We start from the raw sequence: 20,772 nt of genomic DNA, 5'->3' as shown, positions 1-20,772 counted from the left end.
GGTTCTGCTGCCAGATGTGGGTTCTGTGGGTCGGGTGCGGGTTCTTTGGGTCGGGTGCAGGTTCTGTGGGTCGGGTGCGGGTTCTGTGGGTCGGGTGCGGGTTCTGTGGGTCGGGTGCGGGTTCTTTGGGTCGGGTGCGGGTTCTTTGGGTCGGGTGCGGGTTCTGTGGGTCGGGTGCGGGTTCGGTGGGTCGAGTGCGGGTTCTTTGGGTCGGGTGCGGGTTCTGTGGGTCGGGTGCGGGTTCGGTGGGTCAGATGCGGGTTCGATGGGTCGGGTGCGAGTTCTGTGGGTCGGGTGCGGGTTCTTTGGGTCGGGTGCGGGTTCTTTGGGTCGGGTGCGGGTTCGGTGGGTCGGGTGCGGGTTCTTTGGGTCGGGTGCGGGTTCGGTGGGTCGGGTGCGGGTTCTTTGGGTCGGGTGCGGGTTCTGTGGGTCGGGTGCGGGTTGTTTGGGTCGGGTGCGGGTTCTGTGGGTCGGGTGTGAGTTCTGTGGATCGGGTGTGGGTTCTGCAGACCAGGTGCGGGTTCTGTGTAGGTTCTGCAGTCCCAGTGTAGAGGCTCACACCTGTAATCCCAGTACTGTGAGTTGGCCAGGTGCGGAGGCTCACGCCTGTAATCCCAGTACTTTGAGACGCTCAGGTGGGAGGATCGCTTGAGCCCAGGAGTTCAAAACCAGCCTGGGCAATATAGTGAGACCGTATCGCTACAAAAAAATTTTTTTTAATTCACCAAGCATGGTGGCACATGCCTGTAGTCCCACCTACTCGAGAAGCTGAGATAGGATCGCCTGAGCCTGGTAAGCTGAGGCTGCAGTGAGCCAAGATCACACTACTGCACTCCAGCCTGGGTGACAGAGTAAGACCCTGTCTCAACAAAAAAATAACAGGTTCTGTTGCTGCTGAGCTTTGGTCAGGAAGACAAGACTTTCCCAGCAGTCCTACGCCTAGGAGATGAGGGCGGGGAGGACTCAGGAACCACTGCAGTCAGACAGACACCTCTTTTGGTGAATATTTCTTGAAATAGTTAAGTGGCCTCCAATACAAACTCCCAGTTCCCAGAAAAGACTTAAAACTAGTATCTGGAGATTCCAAGTCCTTTAAAAGGATTTTAGCTGATCTGCAGGCATCTGGATGTTAGCCTGGGGTTTTGGCTGGATTCCACCTCGCTCAGTGATGATAGTCTGTTTCCCTGGAACATGCCTGTGGTTTTAGTAGTAATGAGATGTGTGCACCACTCCAGTGGGAACTGAAACTCTTAGTAGTTACATTGTAATTGAAAAATAATTATAAAACAAGAAATCAGCAAGGCTGCTTACCTCCAGAGACACACCGTTCCACTTACAGTATCTAGCTTCCTGAATCCTTTGTTAAAATCGGTGGAGTATAAATTGTGACCAGAGAAGTAAATATGGAGCCATTTTATTGAGCAGTTTCCTCCAGGGATGACGGCTCTCGGTGTGTTTCCTGCCAGTTTTCCATTCCTTATTCTCTGCCCTTCATTCTGTACTCTTGGCAGAGTCACTAACCAAACACTAATAAAATCAAAGTTGTAGTAAAGACTTTATAACACATATGCCTCCTTCTGAGGTTTTTGTTTTTTTGTTTTGTTTTTTTTTTGAGATGGAGTTTCGCTCTTGTTGCCCAGGCTGGAGCCCAATGGCACGATCTTGGCTTATGGCAACCTCCGCCTCCTGGGTTCAAGTGATCGTCCTGCTTCAGCCTCCCGAGTAGCTGGGATTACAGGCATGCGCCACCGCGCCTGGCTAATTTTGTATTTTTAGTAGAGACAGGGTTTCACCATGTTGGTCAGGTTGGTATCAAACTCCCGACCTCAGGTGATTCGGCCTCCCAAAGTGCTGGGATTACAGGTGTGAGCCTGGCCCTTTTTTTTTTTTTTCTTGAGACAGAGTCTCACTCTGTCACCAAGGCTGGAGTACAGTGGCACAGTCTTGGCTCACCGCAACCTCCGCTTCCCAGGTACAAGCGATTCTCCTGCCTCAGCCTCCCGAGCAGCTGGGATTACAGGCATGCGCCAGCACGCCTGGCTAATTTTGTATTTTTAGTAAAGACGGGATTTCTCCATGTTGGCCAGGCTGGTCTTGAGCTCCCGACCTCAGGTGATCCGCCCGCCTCGGCCTCCCACAGTGCTGGGATGACAGGCGTGAGCCACGACGCCCGGCCCTGAGTTCTTTTATTTGTTGTCAAGCCTGAAAAGCGACTCCTTTTCTCTTACCAGACCTCTCCAAGCTGGCGAGTAGACTACAGACACAACTGGGGGCTGCAGGGGATTCTAACGATGCTGAGGGTATGGATGTTGCTGTCTGTGGTTCAGATTTAAGAGACAGAAGGTAGGGACGATGGCTGCCTTCCACTAGGATGTGTAGCGACAGCCCAGACCCCGTTCCAGTCAGAAGGTTACGGGATTCTCTAGGTCGGAACCCTGGTTGCTGTGTTACCACTGGTGACCAAGTAGTTCAGGTGCATTTGTGGAAAAGAATGCCAGATCCACGCTGCTTTTGAGAGCTTGCCCACCCTGACCATGCCCCAGAAGTGCCCATTGGTTGCCACTGCATTATGATCAGGAAATCAGTAGCCCCAGAGACACCTGGCAATAGCTTTTTGAGAATCTGGAATACAATTAGCACTCAAACATTTATAGAATGAAGGGCAGCAGAATTATCATTTCTCCTCCTGATAACTCTGTGACAAGGGAGTGGCCAGTGACTTTTTTTGGTAGAGCTTTTTCAAAAAAAAAAAGTTTAGTCCTGTGGACAGTTCAGTAGTTATTCTACTTCAGACACTGGGCATGTTTCATGTTCCTCAAAAAGCCCAGTTATACTTTGGTTTTTTGTTTTTTTTGAGACGGAGTTTCGCTCTTACTGCCTAGGCTGGAGTGCAATGGCATGATCTTGGCTCACTGCAACCTCTGCCTCCCGGATTCAAGTGATTCTCCTGCCTCAGCCTCCCGAGTAACTGGGATTACAGGCATGTGCCACCACACCCTGCTAATTTTGTATTTTTAGTACAGACGGGGTTTCTCCGTGTTGGTCAGGCTGGTCTCAAACTCCTGACCTCAGGTGATCTGCCCACCTCGGCCTCCCGAAGTGCTGGGATTACAACCATGAGCCACCACACCCGGCTGTACTTTGTAAAATAGGCATACCTCCTTACAAAGAAGATGTTCAGAATCTTTACATATCAGGTCCATTTCCTTAAGTTACAGATGGCCTCTCCTACCTGTCTGTGTGCTGTTTACGAGCATGCTTCACTGGTTACGGGCGCAGGAAATGGTCTCCCGGGAGGAGAGACACCCCCAGAGCAGAGAAGCTGCCCCTGCGTTATCCAGCACAGATAACTAAGAGTTCTTATAAACGGCGACTTCCTGCAGCGTTTAGATAAAACCAGGCCAGAAGTAGAGGACCACCAAATGCCTAAAGAGCAGTTTCTTTTCATGTGATATTTAGCATAGCTCAAAATAGGAGGAGGAACAAAGCAACAGAAGTTAAGGATAAAGCTCTTTTATTGTATGCATTGAAACCTTACGGGGGCAGCCTTGTGTCTTGTGGACTCTGCTGTCCCTCTGGGGTTTTCTTCCAGAGTACTGGAATATTAAATGGGGTTTTAGGTGCCCCTGGGGTCCAGAATCTTGCCAATGAAGAGTAGGGCCCCTGTGTCTGTGTCCCTCAGTACGAAGATGAAAGGCTGATTAAGGTGATAGTCCAGCGGGAAGGTGAGGTGGGCAGGCTGCAGCCCTGGGCTGGGGGTGGCTCCCGCCCCGTCCTCGTTCCACTCAAAGCCAGCCCGGTGTTCCACTTGAGTCAGCTTGATGGGTTTGCCTGTGATCTTGCTAAAGTCTGGTGAATCAAACAAGGATTGCAGCTCTGTAGAGATGGAGAGAGATTTCCGTTAAAACCCTGCCTTCCCCAACACCCCAACCAAGGGATCCGATCGCAAGCAAGCTGGGATGGCACACCACTGTGGACCTTCTGTGAGGCCCGAAGAGCTCTGAGCTGGCCGAGGGTGGAGTGACTTGCCCAGGAGCACTCAGCAAGTTAGGTCAAGATGAGAAAACAGGTCAGACAGACTCGTCTTGAGAGGCAGTGTTGTGAGCGCCTGTTAGGGAGGTCTGCTCCTGAGGCTGAGGAATGAGGCTGATGAGAGAAGGCAGTTCAGCCTTCCCTTCCGGCACGATGAGGATTAAGGAATCATCCACGGCCCCCGTACAAGGCTGTGGAGCCCTTGAGTTCTGCTTAGCACAGTGGAAGGCCCGAAGCCCCCGCCCCACCCACCCACCGAGAGCAAAAGGGTCTTCAGACATACTCATCTCCTGCAGGGACTTGGTGACTTCGCCTTCGTAACTCAGCTTCAGCTTGGGGACGGTCAGTACCGCCTGCACGGTCTTCAGTTCTCGGTCTATGTCATGAATGAACTCGGAGGTGAGGCTCTCCTCTATCAAGGTCAAATTCTGGGTCACTTTCAGGGGCAGGAAGAAGATGATACTCATGCTTCCGGTCAAGGGCAGCTGGGCAATCTGAGACACGTGAGAAAGCACGTGGTTAGTCCTTCAGAGCCCAAAAGCTGGGGACAGACACTGCCAGGAGCTGCCTTCCCTCTCCCGTGGCGGGGCCCTGGCCTCGTGCTTCCTCTAGCCCCTCATCTATTTAACGATTCCCCCTCCAGGTTATAGCTTTCTGGCAGCGAGCCATCTCCTGAGGTTTCTTCAGAAAGGGTGCTGTTGGCCTTTCTTACCTTGGCCTAATACCAACTGAAGTTACCTGCTGAAAGAATGTTCTCCTCTGGTTTAAGGAGCTAGAATTGAATTTCAGGTCTTTATTTTCTCCCAAAGTCCATCTGCCAACATTTACTGCTCGTTTGTTAGGTAGAGAGCCCTGGACTAAGACAGGGAGAACCGAGGATAGGAATACCGAAGGGGCCATAAGATGGCTTGGAGACCCCACCCCATCCACCCACCACGAGCAAAAGCCTCCTTTGAACAGAGGCTCTTAACCTAAGGTCCATGGAACAGATGGTGTCTGGGGTCCCAAGAGTCTCCGAAATCGTTGACAGAAATGTGTGTGCACACCTGGCGGTGCTCCCCCGGGTTTGAGGCACTGTCGTCAGATTCCCAGAGAGATCTGTGTGATAGCCATGGCCCAAGAAAGGTTAACAGTTACAGACTTATAACTAAAAGAAGTCAGGTCCACTGAAAGCCTTAGAATGCCAACAATTGGCCGAACGTGGTGGCTCACGCCTGGAATCCTGGTGCTTTGGGAGGCCGAGGCAGGTGGATCACCTGAGGTTGGGAGTTCGAGACCAGCCTGACCAACATGGAAAAACCCTGTCTGTACAAAATTAGCCAGGCGTGGTGGCACACGCCTATAGTCCCAGCTACTCGGGAGGCTGAGGCAAGAGAATTGCTTTAACCCAGCAGGGTGGAGGTTGTGGTGAGCTGAGATCATGCCACTGTACTCCAGCGCAGCCGACAGAGCAAGACTCTGTCTCAAAAAAAAAAAAAAAAAAAAAAGATGCCAACGATTTGGAGTTTGTCATTATTTTTCAAAGTTTGGCTTTAAATTCTAGAAATAGGAGTCTCAAGAAAAGAGAGAACAAACATTTGGGTGCCCAATCTGGGGGCCCATTTCCTGTTAACTTATCCATCCTTACGACAAACGCTGGGAAGACAAGGGTTGGTAACGATCCCCTGCCCCATCTTAAGAGGAGGAAAGGCTCAGAGATTTTATTAACCTGCTCAAAGTCTCACAGCAGGCGAAATGTAGACAGCTGTCGGATCTCAAAGGTCATTTCATTCCCACTACCCTGTTTTGCTTCTCTATCCGCTCCCTCCACCCACCCTGCCCCTATCCCTACAGACCTTGCAGCTGAGATCCGAATCCAAGCCATAGCGTAAAACAGCCTTAGGGTCTGACATCATGGGGACCCTCACGGTCCTCTCTTCATCCAAGTGGAAATCCTCGAGGGAAGTCTTTCTGGAGTCAAACTTTGTTACCCACTGCCCTGGAAAGAAATGAATGACATAGTCTGAGCCCCAGGAGACCAGAAAGACAGTGGCGCCATGCTGTGTCCCCAGAGCACGTTGTTGAAGATTGCCCGACTCAAGGGAACCTAGCTGTCAGGGGCTCGGAGGCCTCAGGGAATAGGCCTATCTCTGTGTGGCTTGGAGCCTACAGTTATTTCCAGGACCCCGAGTGCCCTTCACCAGCAAACTCTGATGGCAAGACGTTGATTTGGTTAATTACTCTCTAGATTGTACACGTTCTGTGATAGCCTGCAGGAAGAGTAAACTGGAGGCCAGGTGTGGTGACTCACGCCTGGAATCCCAGCATATTGGGAGGCCTGGGTGGGCGGATCACTTGAGGTCAGGAGTTTGAGACCAGCCTGGCCAACGTGACAAAACGCTGTCTGTCCTAAAAATACAAAAACGGCCGGGCATGGTGACTCACGCCTGTACTCCCAGCACTTTGGGAGGCCAAGGTGGGCAGATCACTTGAGGTCAGGAGTTTGAGACCAGCGTGGCCAACATGGCGAAACCCCGTCTCTACTAAAAATACAAAAATGGTCGGGTGTGGTGCCTCACATCTGTAATCTCAGCACTTTGGGAGGCCAAGGCAAGTGGATCATCTAAGGTCAGGAGTTCAAGACCAGCCTGGCCAACATGGTGAAACCCTGTCTCTACTAAAAATACAAAAATTAGCTGGGCGCAGTGGTGGGTGCCTGTAATCCCAGCTACTCGGGAGGCTGAGACAGGAGAATCACTTGAACCTGGGAGCCAGAGGTTGCAGTGAGCCGAGATCACACCATGGCACTCTAGCCTAAGCAAAAAGAGTGAAACTCCGTCTCAAAAGAAAACTGGTGTGCACTCCTACAGCAGTGTCTCTGGGAGACAGTCAAAGAAGGTCTGAGCTGGGAGGGACCTCTGAGGTCCTCTGGATTATGCCCTCTCGTAGCTGAAAACAGGCCGAAGCCGAAGAGGTGAAGTAACTGGCGGACGCTCTGGAAGCCAGCTGATGATGGCCAAGCCCCTTTAGTTTAATGTGACCTGTAATATCCTGGGATCCACAGCTGTTCTTTCACTCACTAGAGACCAGTGCTTGAAGTAGGAAGCCATTCGGATTTTCTCCAGGCTAGGGGGCCCGCTCTTGCTGGTGCCTCAGGTGGTTACAAACCATTTTAAGGGAGAGGTTGCCCAACCCCTCCCCCCGCCCCAGGCCACCCCACAAGGCCTTATCTGAATGGGGCTGGCCCCACACTAGGCCTGTGGAACGAGCTCCAAACACTTCACCACAGCCTTAGAAGGATGTTGTTGGTCACCTACCATGTCTTGGGTACAGAACTAGAGCTGTTATAAAACTTGGAGACAACATAAAAAGGTGTCTATGAAGTAGGTGTATTATCCTCACGTTAAAGGTGAGAACATCGGCCCAGAAAGGTTTTGAAATGTGTGCAGAGTTCCTCAGCTGGTACAGGCAGAGCTGGGATTTAAACCTTGTCTGATTCAGCCAGCACGGTGGCTCATGCCTGTCATCCCAGCACTTTGGGAGGCTGAGGTGGACAGATCATCTGAGGTCAGGAGTTCGAGACCAGCCTGACTAACATGGCGAAACCCCATCTTCTCTACTGAAAATACAAAAATTAGCTGTGTGTGGCGGCAGGCGCCTGTAATCTCAGCTACTCGGAAGGCTGAGGGAGAAGAATCACTTGAACCTGGGAGGTGGGGAGGCTGTAGTGAGCCAAGATGGCGCCACTGCACTCCAGCCTGGGCAACAGAATGAGACTCCATCTTAAAAAATAAACAAATAGGCCGGGCGCGGTGGCTCACGCTTGTAGTCCCAGCACTTTGGGAGGCCGAGGCGGGCGGACCACGAGGTCAGGAGATCAAGACCACGGTAAAACCCCGTCTCTACTAAAAGTGCAGAAAGTTGGCCGGGCGTGGTGGCGGGCGCCTGTAGTCCCAGCTACTCGGAGAGGCTGAGGCAGGAGAATGGCGTGAACCGGGGAGGCGGAGCTCGTAGTGAGCCGAGACTGCGCCACTGCACTCCAGCCTGGGAGACAGAGCGAGACTCCGTCTCAAAAAAAATAAAAAATAAACAAATCTTGACTGATTCAAAAGCCAGGAAAGCCCCAAACAGGCCCAGTGTTCATTCTTTCTCCCTCTCTGCTCTTCTGTCTCAAGTCTCTGACTCTGTAGACATTCATGCCTTGCCTTGGATTTGATGACAAGCAGATAAGCTCCAGGCAAGCACAGTTCCCAGATCCTCCCCCAGCTGTGCCCCAGACTCCATGCTGGGCAAGGTCTTTGACACCTCCCCTTTCCAAGCCCCCTCTGATGCCTGCCATCCATCCTTGGTCAAAAAAGAAGTGGCAAGTTGGACATGGTAATCCCAGCATTTTGGGAGGCCGAGGTGGGAGGATCACTTAAGCCCAGGAGTTCGAGACCAGCCTGGGCATCATAGCAACACCCTGTCTCTTAATTTAAAAATAAATGTAAAAGGGCCAGGCACGGTGGCTCAAGCCTGTAATCCCAGCACCTTGGGAGGCCAAAGTGGGAGGATTACTTGAGCCCAGGAGTTCAAGACCAGCCTGGGCATCATAGCAACACCCTGTCTCTTAGAAAGGACTGGGCGTGGTGGCTCACGCCTGTAATCCTAGCACTTTGAGAGGCTGAGGTGGGCAGACCACCTGAGCTCAGGAGTTCGAGACCAGCCTAGCCAACATGGTAAAACCCCATCTCTACTAAAATACAAAAAATTAGCCGGGAGTGATGGTGCATCCCTGTAATCCCAGCTACTCGGGAGGCTGAGGCACAAGAATTGCTTGAACCTGGGAGGCGGAGGTTGCATTGAGCTGAGATCATGCCACTGCACTCCAGCTAGGGCTACAGAGTGAGACTCCGTCAAATTAATTAATTAATTAAATAAAATACAGTAAAATAAATGAAAAAGAATTGGAGACACGCTCACCCTTGAAGTGTGCCACACCGAGAAGAAGAATGCTGATCTCATTGGGAATTTCTTTTGTGGACCTGGCGAGCTTCCCTTTCATCTGGGCCTGCACCCAGTTGTTGATCTCCTGCAGGTCCAAGCGAGGGCTGCCCGTCAGGACTCTGGGCCTGGTCCCATATGACTTTTCCAGAGGTGCCACAAAGCTGGATTTTATGCGCAGCTCTGAGAAGAGGCAGAGCAGAGGTTAGTGTATGAGACTCCACGATGCGCATCCTGTCTTCCAGAGCCTGCCAGGCTCGGGTTCTGGTTTACCGCTCAGCAGGCCCTGACTTCCCAGCCAGCATCTTCCTGTGACTTGCCAGGACTTCTGCTGGCATCTCCAGGCACTGGGGGGGGGCAGGGTTGGGGGGCAGCAGATTCCCCGGATCGCACCACTGCCCTCCCTGCCCCTCCCACCATCTCCTGCAGCCCACTTCCTCTTCTGAGCCTCTTTGGGCTCACGGGCCCTTCCTCCCCACCAGTGCCAGGCCAGGTCTGAGCATACGTGATCTATTGTTTAGAAACAGGCCGAGCGCAGTGGCTCACGCCTGTAATCCCAGCACTTTGGGAGGCTGAGGCGGGCAGATCATGAGGTCAGGAGATCCAGACCATCCTGGCTAACGCGGTGAAACCCCGTCTCTGCTAAAAATACAAAAAAGGGCCTGGCACAGTGGCTCACACCTGTAATCCCAGCACTTTGGGAGGCCAAGACAGGTGGATCACTGAGGTCTGGAGTTCAAGGCCGGCCTGGCCCACATGGAGAAGTCTTGTCTTTACTAAAAATACAAAAATTAGCTGGGTGTGGTGTGCACCTGTAATCCCAGCTACTCAGGAGGCTGAGGCAGGAGAATTGCTTGAACTCAGGAGGCAGAGGTTCAGTGAGCCAAGATCACGCCACTGCACTCCAGCCTGGGTGACAAAGTGAGACTCTGTCTCAAAAAAAAAAAAAAAAAAGCCTGTAGTCCCAGCTACTCGGGAGGCTGAGGCAGGAGGATGGTGTGAACCCGGGAGGCAGAGCTTGCAGTGAGCCGAGATCGCACCACTGCACTCCAGCCTGGGTGACAGAGTGAGGCTCTGTCTCAAAAAATAAAAAAATTTAAAAAAAGATTAGCCGGGCGCCTGTAGTCCCAGCTACTCGGGAGGCTGAGGCAGGAGGATGGTGTGAACCCGGGAGGCGGAGCTTGCAGTGAGCCGAGATCGCACCACTGCACTCCAGCCTGGGCCACAGAGCAAGACTCCGTCTCAGAAAAAAAAAAAAAAAAAAGAACCCCAGCCTGCAGCATGGAGCCCACATTCCTCAGGCAGCTCAGGCTGCAAAGGCGACTCACTCTTCTCAAAGACGATCCGGGAGGCACTCTTGAGGTTCTTCTGGGGGGCAGTGACCGTGTCAAGGAGCTCCTTATAGGTACCATGGATGTCTGGGCTGCTGATCAAGTCATAGTAGAGAGCCCGGTGAATGATGGATTCTGTTCGCTGCTCGGCTCCTGCCCAAGACAAGGATGTGGATGTTGATAACTGCACACCGGGGCCCAAATCAAGCCCCTCCCAGAACACAGATACTACTATACTCATCTTTTTTGTCTGCTGAGAGCCCAAGTAGGCTGATCTTCAAGACAATCTAGGTGGCCAAAGAATTTTCTTTTTTTTTTTTTTTTTTTTTGAAGATGGAGTCTCGCTCTGTCTCCCAGGCTGGAGTGCAGTGGCGCGATCTCAGCTCACTGCAAGCTCCTCCTCCCAGGTTCACGCCATTCTCCTGCCTCAGCCTCCCGAGTAGCTGGGACTACAGGCACCTGCCACCACGCTCGGCTAATTTTTTGTATTTTTAGTAGAGACGGGGTTTCACCGTGTTAGCCAGGATGGTCTCGATCTCCTGACCTTGTGATCCACCCGCCTCGGCCTCCCAAAGTGCGGGGATTACAGGCGTGAGCCACCGTGCCCAGCCAAGAATTTTCATCCTTAGAGATTTTCCTGAAGTAGGTTAAAGGCATCAGGCCTGGAAAGTGGGAGTGAGAGGTACCAGTCCCTGTACTTCTCCCATCACAGCCCTTAAGACTATTCTGGCCGGGCGTGGTGGCCCACGCCTATAATCCCAGCACTTTGGGAGGCCAAGGCGGGTGGATCGCTTGAGCCCAGGAGTTTGAGACCAGCCTAGGTAGGCAACATGGTGAAACCCCGTCTCTACTAAAAATACAAAAATTAGCTGGGCATGATGGCAGGTGCCTGTAATCCCAGCTACTCTGGAGGCTGAGGCAGGAGAATTCCTTGAACCCGGGAGGCAGAGGTTGCAGTGAGCCGAGATCGCGCCACTGCACTCCAGCCTAGGCGACAGAGCGATACTCGGTCTAAGAAAAAAAAAAAAAAAAAAAGACTATTCTGTAGTTAGCTGGTATTAGTTCCCCTGTGAACCCAGCTGTGTCCTCAGTGAGGGCAAGCCCACGCCTGCTTGTTTGCAGTTACATCCCGGGAACCTAGGCTAGCACCGGCTTGGTTAAGGAATGCAAGAATGCCTTGAAGTCACCGTGTCAATAAGTGACCGTGAGGCCAAGCTCCATGTCAGTGGTGCCCAGCCCCTTTTGGGGAGCTGGGGAATCGTGTGTGTGCAGCCCGAGCTCCTGCTTACACAGCTGGGACCCCCAGGCCTGGCCCCTAGTGCTACTTCACCCCTCCCTGAGCTGAAATGTCAATAAATTCAGCCACATTTACGCAGAGGCCACAGAGGGCCTCTCCAGCTCTGCCTGGGGCTTCCTGCATCTGACCACTCACCCAGCGAGAGGGCCGAGAGGGCCGTGGCCACGCTGAGAGGAGACAGGAGCACGTTGGTCGTGGGGCTCATGCCGGACTGCACTCGGTACAGGTCATAGCCAAAGTTGGAGACAGCCGCTGCCAGCTTGTTCACAGGCACTTTGAAGAAAGGATCCTCCTCCTCCAGCAGCGCCCCTGTGCTCTCGGGGTCTGGGGAACCCTGGCAGGAGACAGGAAGTCTTGGGTTTGAGTTCAGGGACTCGCAGAGATGCACAGGGACTGACTGTCTCCTCACGGCTTTGTGTAGGGTGGTGGTTCTGGCCCCTTGGGGCTGTCCTTCCTAATTTTTCTGTGTTTGGCCTAAAACGGGAATGAGTTTTACTCCCTCATCATGCATGAGCTCTCTGTGGAGAGACAGCGCAGAGGAGAGATTAGCTGTTTTTTTTTTTTTATTTGAGACAGAGTCTTACCCTGTCGCCCGGGGTAGAGTGCAGTGGCGCGATCTCGGCTTGCTGCAACCTCCACCCTCCCCAGTTCAAGCGATTCTCCTGCCTTAGCCTCCCAATTGGCTGGGGTTACAGGCATGCGCCACCGCGCCTGGCCTGATGGCCAGGTTTAAACACTTGTGACCTGTAAGCCAAAACCTATGACCCACTTTTTTTTTTTTGAGACAGAGTCTCGCTCTGTCGCCCAGGCTGGAGTACAGTGGCGCGATCTCCACTCACTGCAAGCTCCGCCTCCTGGGTTCACACCATTCTCCTGCCTCAGCCTCCTGAGTAGCTGGGACTACAGACGCCCGCCACCAAGCGCAGCTAATTTTTTGTATTTTTAGTAGAGACAGGGTTTCCCTGTGTTAGCCAGGATGGTCTCGATCTCCTGACCTTGTGATCCACCCGCCTCGGTCTGCCAAAGTGCTGGGATTACAGGCGTGAGCCACCATGCCCGGCCCCTATGACCCACTTTTTTTAAAACTGTCAGCCAAGTGGCTCACACCTATAATCCCAGCACTTTGGGAGGCTGAGGTGGGTGAATCACTTGAGGTCAGGAGTTCGAGACCATCCTGGGCAACACGGTGAAACCTGTCTCTACTAAAAATGCAAAAAAAATTAACTGGGCATGGTGGCTCATGCCTGTAATCCCAGCACTTTGGGAGGCCGAGGAGGATGGATCACTTGAGCTCAGGAGTTTGCGACCAACCTGAGCAACATGGTGAGGCCCCATCTCTACTAAAAATACCCAAAAAATTAGCTGGGCATGGTGGCACGTGCCTGTGGTCCCAGCTATTTAGGAGGCTGAGACAAGAGAATTGGTTGAACCCGGGAGGCCAAGATTGCAGTGAGCCAAGATCGTACCACTGTACTCCAGCTTGGGTGACGGAGTGAGACTCTGTCTCTAAAAAAAGAAAGTTAAAAAAAAGAACTGAGTTTTTCTTTTTTTTTCTTTTTTTTTTTTTAGATGGAGTCTCACTCCGTCTCCCAGGCTGGAGTGCAGTGGTGCGATCTCGGCTCACTCACTGCATCCTCCACCTCCTGGGTTCACGCCATTCTCCTGCCTCAGCCTCCCGAGTAGCTGGGACTACAGACGCCTGCCACCACACCCAGCTAATTTTTTGTATATTTAGTAGACATGGGGTTTCACCGTGTTAGCCAGGATGGTCTCAATCTCCTGACCTTGTGATCCACCTGCCTCAGCCTCCCAAAGTGCTGGGATTACAGGCGTGAGCCGCCGTGCCCGGCAGAACTGAGTCTTTTTTATTTCCACCCATTGCCAGCACCTGTCGAGTAGGTGTTTGGTAGATGAGAAATAAATGAGTGGCCACATGGCCCTGTAGAATGGGTGTTTTTATCCCATTTCAAAGGCAAGGAAGCAAAGACTGAGGTAAGAGTTGTCTAGGGTCACAAAGCTAGGAGGAGGGAGACGCAGAATTCATACTCTGACCTCACAAAAGTCCAGGGATCTCGCCAAGATGCCCAGCTGCTCTTGTCCCTCAAGGGTGGGCCACCGCCAACACTCACCCCGTAACACTTATATGGCCCAGGCTTCCCTCCATGTGCCTGTATCTGCCTTGGGAACCCAGCTGTGCCCTTTCTGGGCACGAGAGAGGTCAGTCCATACCCTCACTCCCTGCCACAGCCTGGTCAGTATCTGAACAAATGTCTGGGAACGTGACCTGCTCAGTGGAGCCCCCACTAGGAAGACAAGGTAACGAGAAGAGATCCTGGCCGGGCGCGGTGGCTCACACCTGTCATCCCAGCACTTTGGGAGGCCGAGGCGGGTGAATCACTTGAGGTCAGGAGTTCGAGACCAGCCTGACCAACATGGAGAAACCCCCCGTCTCTACTAAAAATACAAAATGAGCCGGGCATGGTGGTGCATGCCTGTAATCCCAGCTGCTTGGGAGGCTGAGGCAGGAGAATTGCCCTGGACTTGTTAAAAATGCTTCAGATTTTTACTTTTTTGGGATCTTATTCTTGTCCCCACTCCATCCCCTGAAAGGCGAGGCAAGACATTTTCTCTCTGTTTTGCTGCTGGAGAAACTCCAGCCCTGGAGAAATAAAGGCCCAAGCCTGGCCTGGAACCTGGGTCCGGGTTCCCTGTCCTGTTTCCTGTGTTGCCTGCCAAGGAGGGGCTGGGAACGCTGACCACGCCCTCCCTGCCCGCCTACTGACCTCCTCCGGGGGGCTGGCAGGGTTCTGGCAGCTGCTGTGCCCGAGGAGGGCTCCAATGCACAGGAGTAGCACCAGGGCCTGCATCCTGGGGCCTGCAAGAAAAGCACAAGGTAGCACGCCGCTCTCCTCCCCCCACTGCGCTGCCCCTTCCTGGCCACCCCAGCCAGGGCCCAGGGGTTGGGCAGGGCGAGGCACTTTCCCCACCCCCCCGCAGCGACCACCCCTCACCCCACCAGGCCCCCGGAAGTGGACCCTCAGCTTGATGGCCCATCCCTCCCAGCAAGGTTCTCCCGCCCCTCCCCCTGCCTCGGGGCCCACAGTCATGCCATGAGCTTGTGCTTTTGTTCCACTGTCTGCGTCAGGGGACCCTACTTTAAACCTAAAGCTTTTATTTATTTATTATTTATATTTTATTTTATTTTTTGAAACAGAGTCTGGCTCTGTCGCCCAGGCTGGAGTATAGTGGAGCGATCTTGGCTCACTGCAACCTCCGCCTCCTGGGTTCAAGCGATTCTCTCGCCTCAACCTCCCAAGTAGCTGGAATTACAGGCATGTGCCACCATGCCCGGCTAATTTTTTGTATTTTAATAGCGATGGGGTTTCACCACGTTCACCAGGCTTGTCTCGACCTCCTGACCTCAGGCTATCCGCCCGCCTCAGCCTCCCAAAGTGCTAGGGTTATAGGCGTGTGCCATCACACCCGGCCCCTGAACCAATATCTTTTAAAGATCCAGAGCAGTGGGGCCCCAGCGCAGCACGGCTTCTCCACGTGGAGTATGGCCCAGCACAAGTGTATGCTGGAGGCAGCTGACCCACTCCGGTGATAAGACTTGGGGCAACCCCTCCCAGGAGAATGGGGCAGAACCCAGGTCTCCTCCACGGAATCACCGGATACCAAGCATAGAGGCACCCAGTCAGGCACCTGCTGTCCCTCCAAATTCTCAAGCTGTCTTTGGAATTCTGTGGCCTCACAAGGCAGCTCATTCCCTTCTCCCACAGTCCCCTTTCAAGAGCTCTTTCTCCCATGGTCAGGAGTGCAGGGCCTAGGGTCAGAGAGCCTGGGTTCACATTTCAATTCTTTTTTTTTTTTGGGAGACAAGGTCTTGCTGTGGTGCCCAGGCTGGAGTGTAGTGGCTATTCACAGGCACAACCATAGCACCCTACAGCCTGGAGCTCCTGACCTCATGTGATTCTCCTGCCTCAGCCTCCTGAGTAGCTGGGACTGCAGGCGCCCGCCATCACACGTGGTCGCAGTGCTGTGTCTTAGTAGCTCTCTAAATCACCATTTTTTTCTCTTGTAAAATGGAAATAAAATAACCTACTATTAAAATAAAACTACTGAGCGCAGTGGCTCACGCCTGTAATCCCAACACTTTGGGAGGCTGAGGCAGGCGGATAGCCTGAGGTCAGGAGTTCGAGACCAGCCTGGCCAACATGGTGAAACCCCATCTATACTAAAAATACATAAAGTAGCCAGGCGTGGTGGCAGGCCCCTGTAATCCCAGTTACTCAGGAGGCTGAGGCAGGAGAATCACTTGAACCCGGGAGGCAGAGGTTGCAGTGAGCCAAGATTGTGCCACTGCACTCCAGCCTGGGCGACAGAGGAAGACTTAGTCTCAAAAATAAATAAATAAAATAAAATAAAATAAATTAGCCAGGCGTAGTGGCACACACCTGTAGTCCCAGCTACTTGGAGGGCTAAGGCTGGAGAATTGCTTGAACTTGGGAGGTGGAGGTTGCAGTGAGCCAAGATCGCACCACTGCACTCCAGCCTGGGCAACAAGAGTGAAAACTCCACCTCAAAAAAAAAAAAAAGAAAAAAAAAAAAAAAAAAGGCCAAGCGCAGTGGCTCACGCCTGTAATCCCAGCACTTTGAGAGGCAGAGGCGGGTAGATCACCTGAGGTCAGGAGTTTGAGACCATCCTGGCCAACACGGAGAAACTCCATCTCTACTAAAAATACAAAAATTAGCCAGGTATGGTGGTGCATGCCTGTAATCCTAGCTACTTGGGAGCCTAAGGCAGGAGAATCGCTTGAGTCCAGGAGGCAGAGGTTGCAGTGAGCTGAGATCGTGCCATGGCACTCCAGGCTGGGCAACAAAGCAAGACTCCACCTCAAAAAAAAAAAAAAAGAAAGAAAGAAATGTAGAATCTGAACGACATTGTCTCCCCTGCCCTGGCCCCCGACACATCACCCTTCATTATCCATTTATAAACACAAACATCCACCCACACAGCACACGCACTTTTTGACTTCCCAGAACAAACGGGATCAGAAAACTTGGGAGGACGTTGTGTGATTGTTGGCTCCAGTCCTTAAAATTAAATCTGATAATCCACTGGACAATATTGTGGGGCGCGAAAGAGGTTGCCTTTGGGTTTACTCAGCTTAAGGCAGGACGGGCAGCAGGAAGCAGCCTGGTTTTCTTTCTAAACCCCGCCTTGAGCCGCAGACCTCCGCGTTCCCAGCCAGCTGCTCTTGCACATGGCTGCCCTGACGTGCAGGGAGAAAACTTGCGTGTAGACAACAGGAAAAGCTTTCTGCAGCGCAAGATAGAGCCCTCACCACCATCCAGGCCTGCGGCCAGCCCCACCCAGCTGCCAGGAGCCTGCCTCCCAAGCTTCTGCAGACTGGTTTATTAGAGACCAAAAATTCGTGAGGTACACAGGAGGCAAGGCTAGAAGAAAAGTTGTTAGTTCTAGTTCCTCTGGCCCAAGTAAGAAATTAAGGGAGGAGACAGGCCTATCCCGGCATAGTTTTTTTGTTTTGTTTTTTGGGTTTTTGTTTGTTTTTTTGAGACAGAGTTTCACTCTTGTCACCCAGGCTAAAGTGCAGTGGTGTGATCTCAGCTCAGTGCAACTTCCACCTCCCGGGTTCAAGCAATTCTCCTGCCTCAGTCTCCTGAGTAGCTGGGATTACAGGTGCCTGCAACCACACCTGGTTAATCTTTATGTTTTAGTAGAGATGGGGTTTCACCATGTTGGCCAGGCTGGCCTCGAATCCTGATCTCAGGTGATCCACCAGCATCCCAAAGTGCCAGGATTACCAGCGTGAGCCACCATCCCTGGCCATTATCCTGGCATAGTATTTAAGGAAACTAAAGTCACAATTCAAATGGACTTGAAGGAGAGACTTCAGTCTTGGTCCCTACAGAATCTAAGCCCAAACCCCAGATCAGGTGGTAGGTGATTGTCACAATGTGGGTAGGCTGAGGTGAGGTGAGGGAGCCGGGCAGGGAAGGGACATGGGTCCAAAGGTGGCCCCCAGCTAGACACAGGGACCCGGAATATTAACGGCAAGTCTCAATCCTGCACCTCAAGTCATCTGGATAAGGGAAGAGGAGAGCTGATTGAAAACCCTACAAGCGCAGGGGGAGGGCAGAGCGTGGGGGTCTGCATGGGCGCCCCTCAGCACACACGCAATACCCTGTCCACAGAGGTTGCTCACGGGCTGAGCAGGCGACTGCTGGCTGGCTGCGGCCACAGGCAATGATGCCATCCTGTCCAAAGGGCGGTATCCAAGCCCTACTCCGGCTGTAGCAGGCGGGGGAGGGCTCGGGGAGAGGCAGACACCCTCCCCGGCGGGCCAAGGTCAGGCCTGATTTTCTGACAACTGCCCACATCAAGAAACACAGGAACTTTTGTGATCTTGCCTCCAAGTTAGGCGGATCAACTCAAGCCAATACATGTGTTTCAGATTAAGCCCAGTTAGGAGACAAACACCCTCCACGGCCGCCTCCTCCTCTTCCCAGAACCGCACAGCCTTCAGCCACATGGCAGTGGGCCCCGGAGATAGCGTGGGGAAGGGCACCTCCCCCTCCTCTGGCTCTCTGGAGGGGATTGAGGGGTCCTCTCTGGCCCACACATGGTGACCCAGCCCCAAACAATGTTTCCTGAAGCTTTAGAAGCTGAATGAGTCAGTCCAGGGTGCCGTGGAGTTGCACTTCCCCACACCCCAGAGGCAGCAGCCCCAAGAATAGGACTCCCTGCCCCCCAACCCCACAGAACCTGGGGGCTAACGTCGGGTTAGCTAATGCCGGGTGGGGGCCTAGGCTGGACAGGGGTGGGGTTTCTGGGAATTCCTGTGAGACCTACCCCTCTGGGTGGCTTGGCACAGGCAGCAGAAAGGGTGCATCTCAGACGGCCCTTCTCTCCAGCACTGGCAGCTGGGCCCCCATGCCCTATACACCTGCCGGGCTAAATAGTGCTCATTGTTTGCCAGAGGCCACAACCTCTTTGGTCTCCCAGCCTTGACTCATTTAGACAAAGAGAGTGGGTGGGGGGCTGGCTAGAAGGACCCAGCTGTCCTCCATCCCAGCCCTCAGCCAGGGCGCTGAGGCCAGCTGTTTGGTGGTGCTGGGAAATTGCCTTAGCAGTCAGCACCAGCTGATTTTGAAAAAGTAGCAAGGAGCCCAGGGGGCAGGGGCCAGGGCTGGGCTGCAGGGCAGCCGCCTTCCTAACTGCCTTTGGTGGAAGCAGCTCCCGGGAACCTCCCTGCCTTGGACTGCAGTCCTGGGGTGCTGCTCAGACCCGACCCAGCAGCTTAGCTCCCCTTTCCTCCCCACGACCGCCCCATCCACTGTTTCCCACTCACTTCATTCAAAAGCCTTTCCAGCCTCTTCCGTCGGTGCAGTGGGATTTGGGGATCACTGAGTCTTGGCCTTCGGCCTCATCCCCCAAGCTCCCTCTGCCCTCTCTCATCCACTCACCCTTGTGCCCAAATTGCAGGGGCTGCTGTCTCACCATTTCCTCTCCCTTGCACTGCTCTTTTCTGCTCCCTGGAGTGCCCCTGCCTCCCCCTGTCCCCCCAGCCCAGGGGAGCCTCTCCCGTCATCCCTGGCATCAGAGCAGCCAGGGAGCTGCTTTACCTGTGGATACGCTGCAGCTCCACACCCAGCCTAGTCCCTCTAAGCCTGCACGCTGAGGGGGCTCCAGCCAGCACAAGAGCTTTTTTTGCTGCCTTCTAATCCAGTATCCAGCAGGCTTCAGATTACAGCTACTCCTTTCTTAAAGCGACCTGCACTCAATTTGGATTCTGTGATTGCATCACTGTCTCGTTGTTAACTTTAACCCACTGCTGCACCGCCATCCATTACGCCCAAGGCACACACATTTGCACACCTTCCTCTTCCTTTACATTTTCCTTCAGGGGCTGGGCGCAGGGGCTCACGCCTGTAATCCAGCACTTTGGGAGACTGAGGCAGGTGCATCACCTGAGGTCAGGAGTTCAAGACCAACCTGGCCAACATGGTGAAACCCTGTCTCACCTAAAAATGCAAACAAAGCTGGGCGCAGTGGCTCACACTTGTTATCCCAGCACTTTGGGAGACCGAGGCAGGTGGATCACCTGAGGTCAGGAGTTCAAGACCAACCTAGCCAACATGGTGAAACCCCATGTCTACTAAAAATACAAACAAAATTACCCAGGTGTGGTGGCGCGCACCTGTAGTCCCAGCTACTCAGGAGGCTGAGGCAGGAGAATCACTTGAACCTGGGAGGCGGAGGTTGCAGTGAGCTGAGATCACACCACTGCACTCCAGCCTGGGCGACAGAGCAAGATTCAGTCTCAAAAAAAGAAAGAAAAATTTATCAGTGTAATGACAACCTTTTATTTCCACCTCAGTTCTTCCCCTATCACCATAACCACCATCTTGAATTTGATTTTTATTATTTTCATACATTTCTTTTCACTTTTACCATGTAAGTTTTTGTCCCCAAGTGATATATGGTATCAGTTTGCATGTTCTTTAACCTTAGGTCAATGTATCACACTGGTTTTTTTTTTTTCCAATGGAGTCTCACTCTGTCACCCAGGCTGGAGTGCAGTGGTGCAATCTCGGCTCACTGCAACCTCCGCCTCCTGAGTTCAAGAGGTTCTCCTGCCTCAGCCTCCTGAGTAGTTGGGACTATAGGCGCGCACCAGCACACCCGGCTAATTTTTGTATTTTTAGTAGAGACAGGGTTTCACCATGTTGGTCAGGCTGGTCTCAAACTCCTGACCTCAGGTGATCCACCCACCTCAGCCTCCCAAAGTGCTGGGGTTACAGGCGTCAGCCACCGCGCCCGGCCATTGTGTTTTCATTTCTATGGCAGCGGTGTCCAATCTTTTGGCTCCCCTGAGACAGATTGGAAGAAGAATTGTCTTGGGCCACACATAAAATATACTAACACTAATGATACCTAACGAGCTAAAACGGACAAAAAACAAAACAAAATCTTAAAAAAATCTCATAATGTTTTAAGAAAGTTTACGAAGTTGTGTTGGGCTGCATTCAAAGCCATCCTGGGCCATATGCAGCCTGTGGGTCGTGGGTTACACAGGCTTCTTTTATGGTTTCTTTTCAGGGAAACAAGTTTTTAATTTTAAT

General features: G+C 52.7%; 1 protein-coding gene across 2 annotated transcripts; it reads right to left on the bottom strand.

The window, feature by feature from the left end:
* Positions 1-3,497: 3,497 nt before the first annotated feature.
* On the bottom strand, positions 3,498-19,404 carry SERPINF1 (serpin family F member 1). Of its 2 annotated transcripts, none has more exons than XM_055258433.2 (8): positions 19,273-19,404; positions 14,406-14,497; positions 11,758-11,956; positions 10,323-10,478; positions 8,974-9,177; positions 5,868-6,010; positions 4,316-4,526; positions 3,498-3,876 (listed from the first exon to the last, which is right to left on the bottom strand). In XM_055258433.2, exons 2-8 carry the CDS (start codon positions 14,487-14,489, stop codon positions 3,617-3,619), a joined length of 1,257 nt encoding a protein of 418 aa, XP_055114408.1. In that variant the 5' UTR covers positions 14,490-14,497; positions 19,273-19,404; the 3' UTR covers positions 3,498-3,616. The 2 variants fall into 2 exon arrangements, with proteins under 2 accessions (XP_055114408.1, XP_055114407.1); XM_055258432.2 differs by lacking the exon at positions 19,273-19,404 and adding an exon at positions 18,500-18,590.
* Positions 19,405-20,772: the final 1,368 nt, after the last annotated feature.

The sequence above is a fragment of the Symphalangus syndactylus genome, chromosome 20 (assembly GCF_028878055.3).
Source record: "Symphalangus syndactylus isolate Jambi chromosome 20, NHGRI_mSymSyn1-v2.1_pri, whole genome shotgun sequence".
NCBI classification, from domain to species: Eukaryota; Metazoa; Chordata; class Mammalia; order Primates; family Hylobatidae; genus Symphalangus; species Symphalangus syndactylus.
This window is presented reverse-complemented; position numbering and strand designations above follow the sequence as displayed.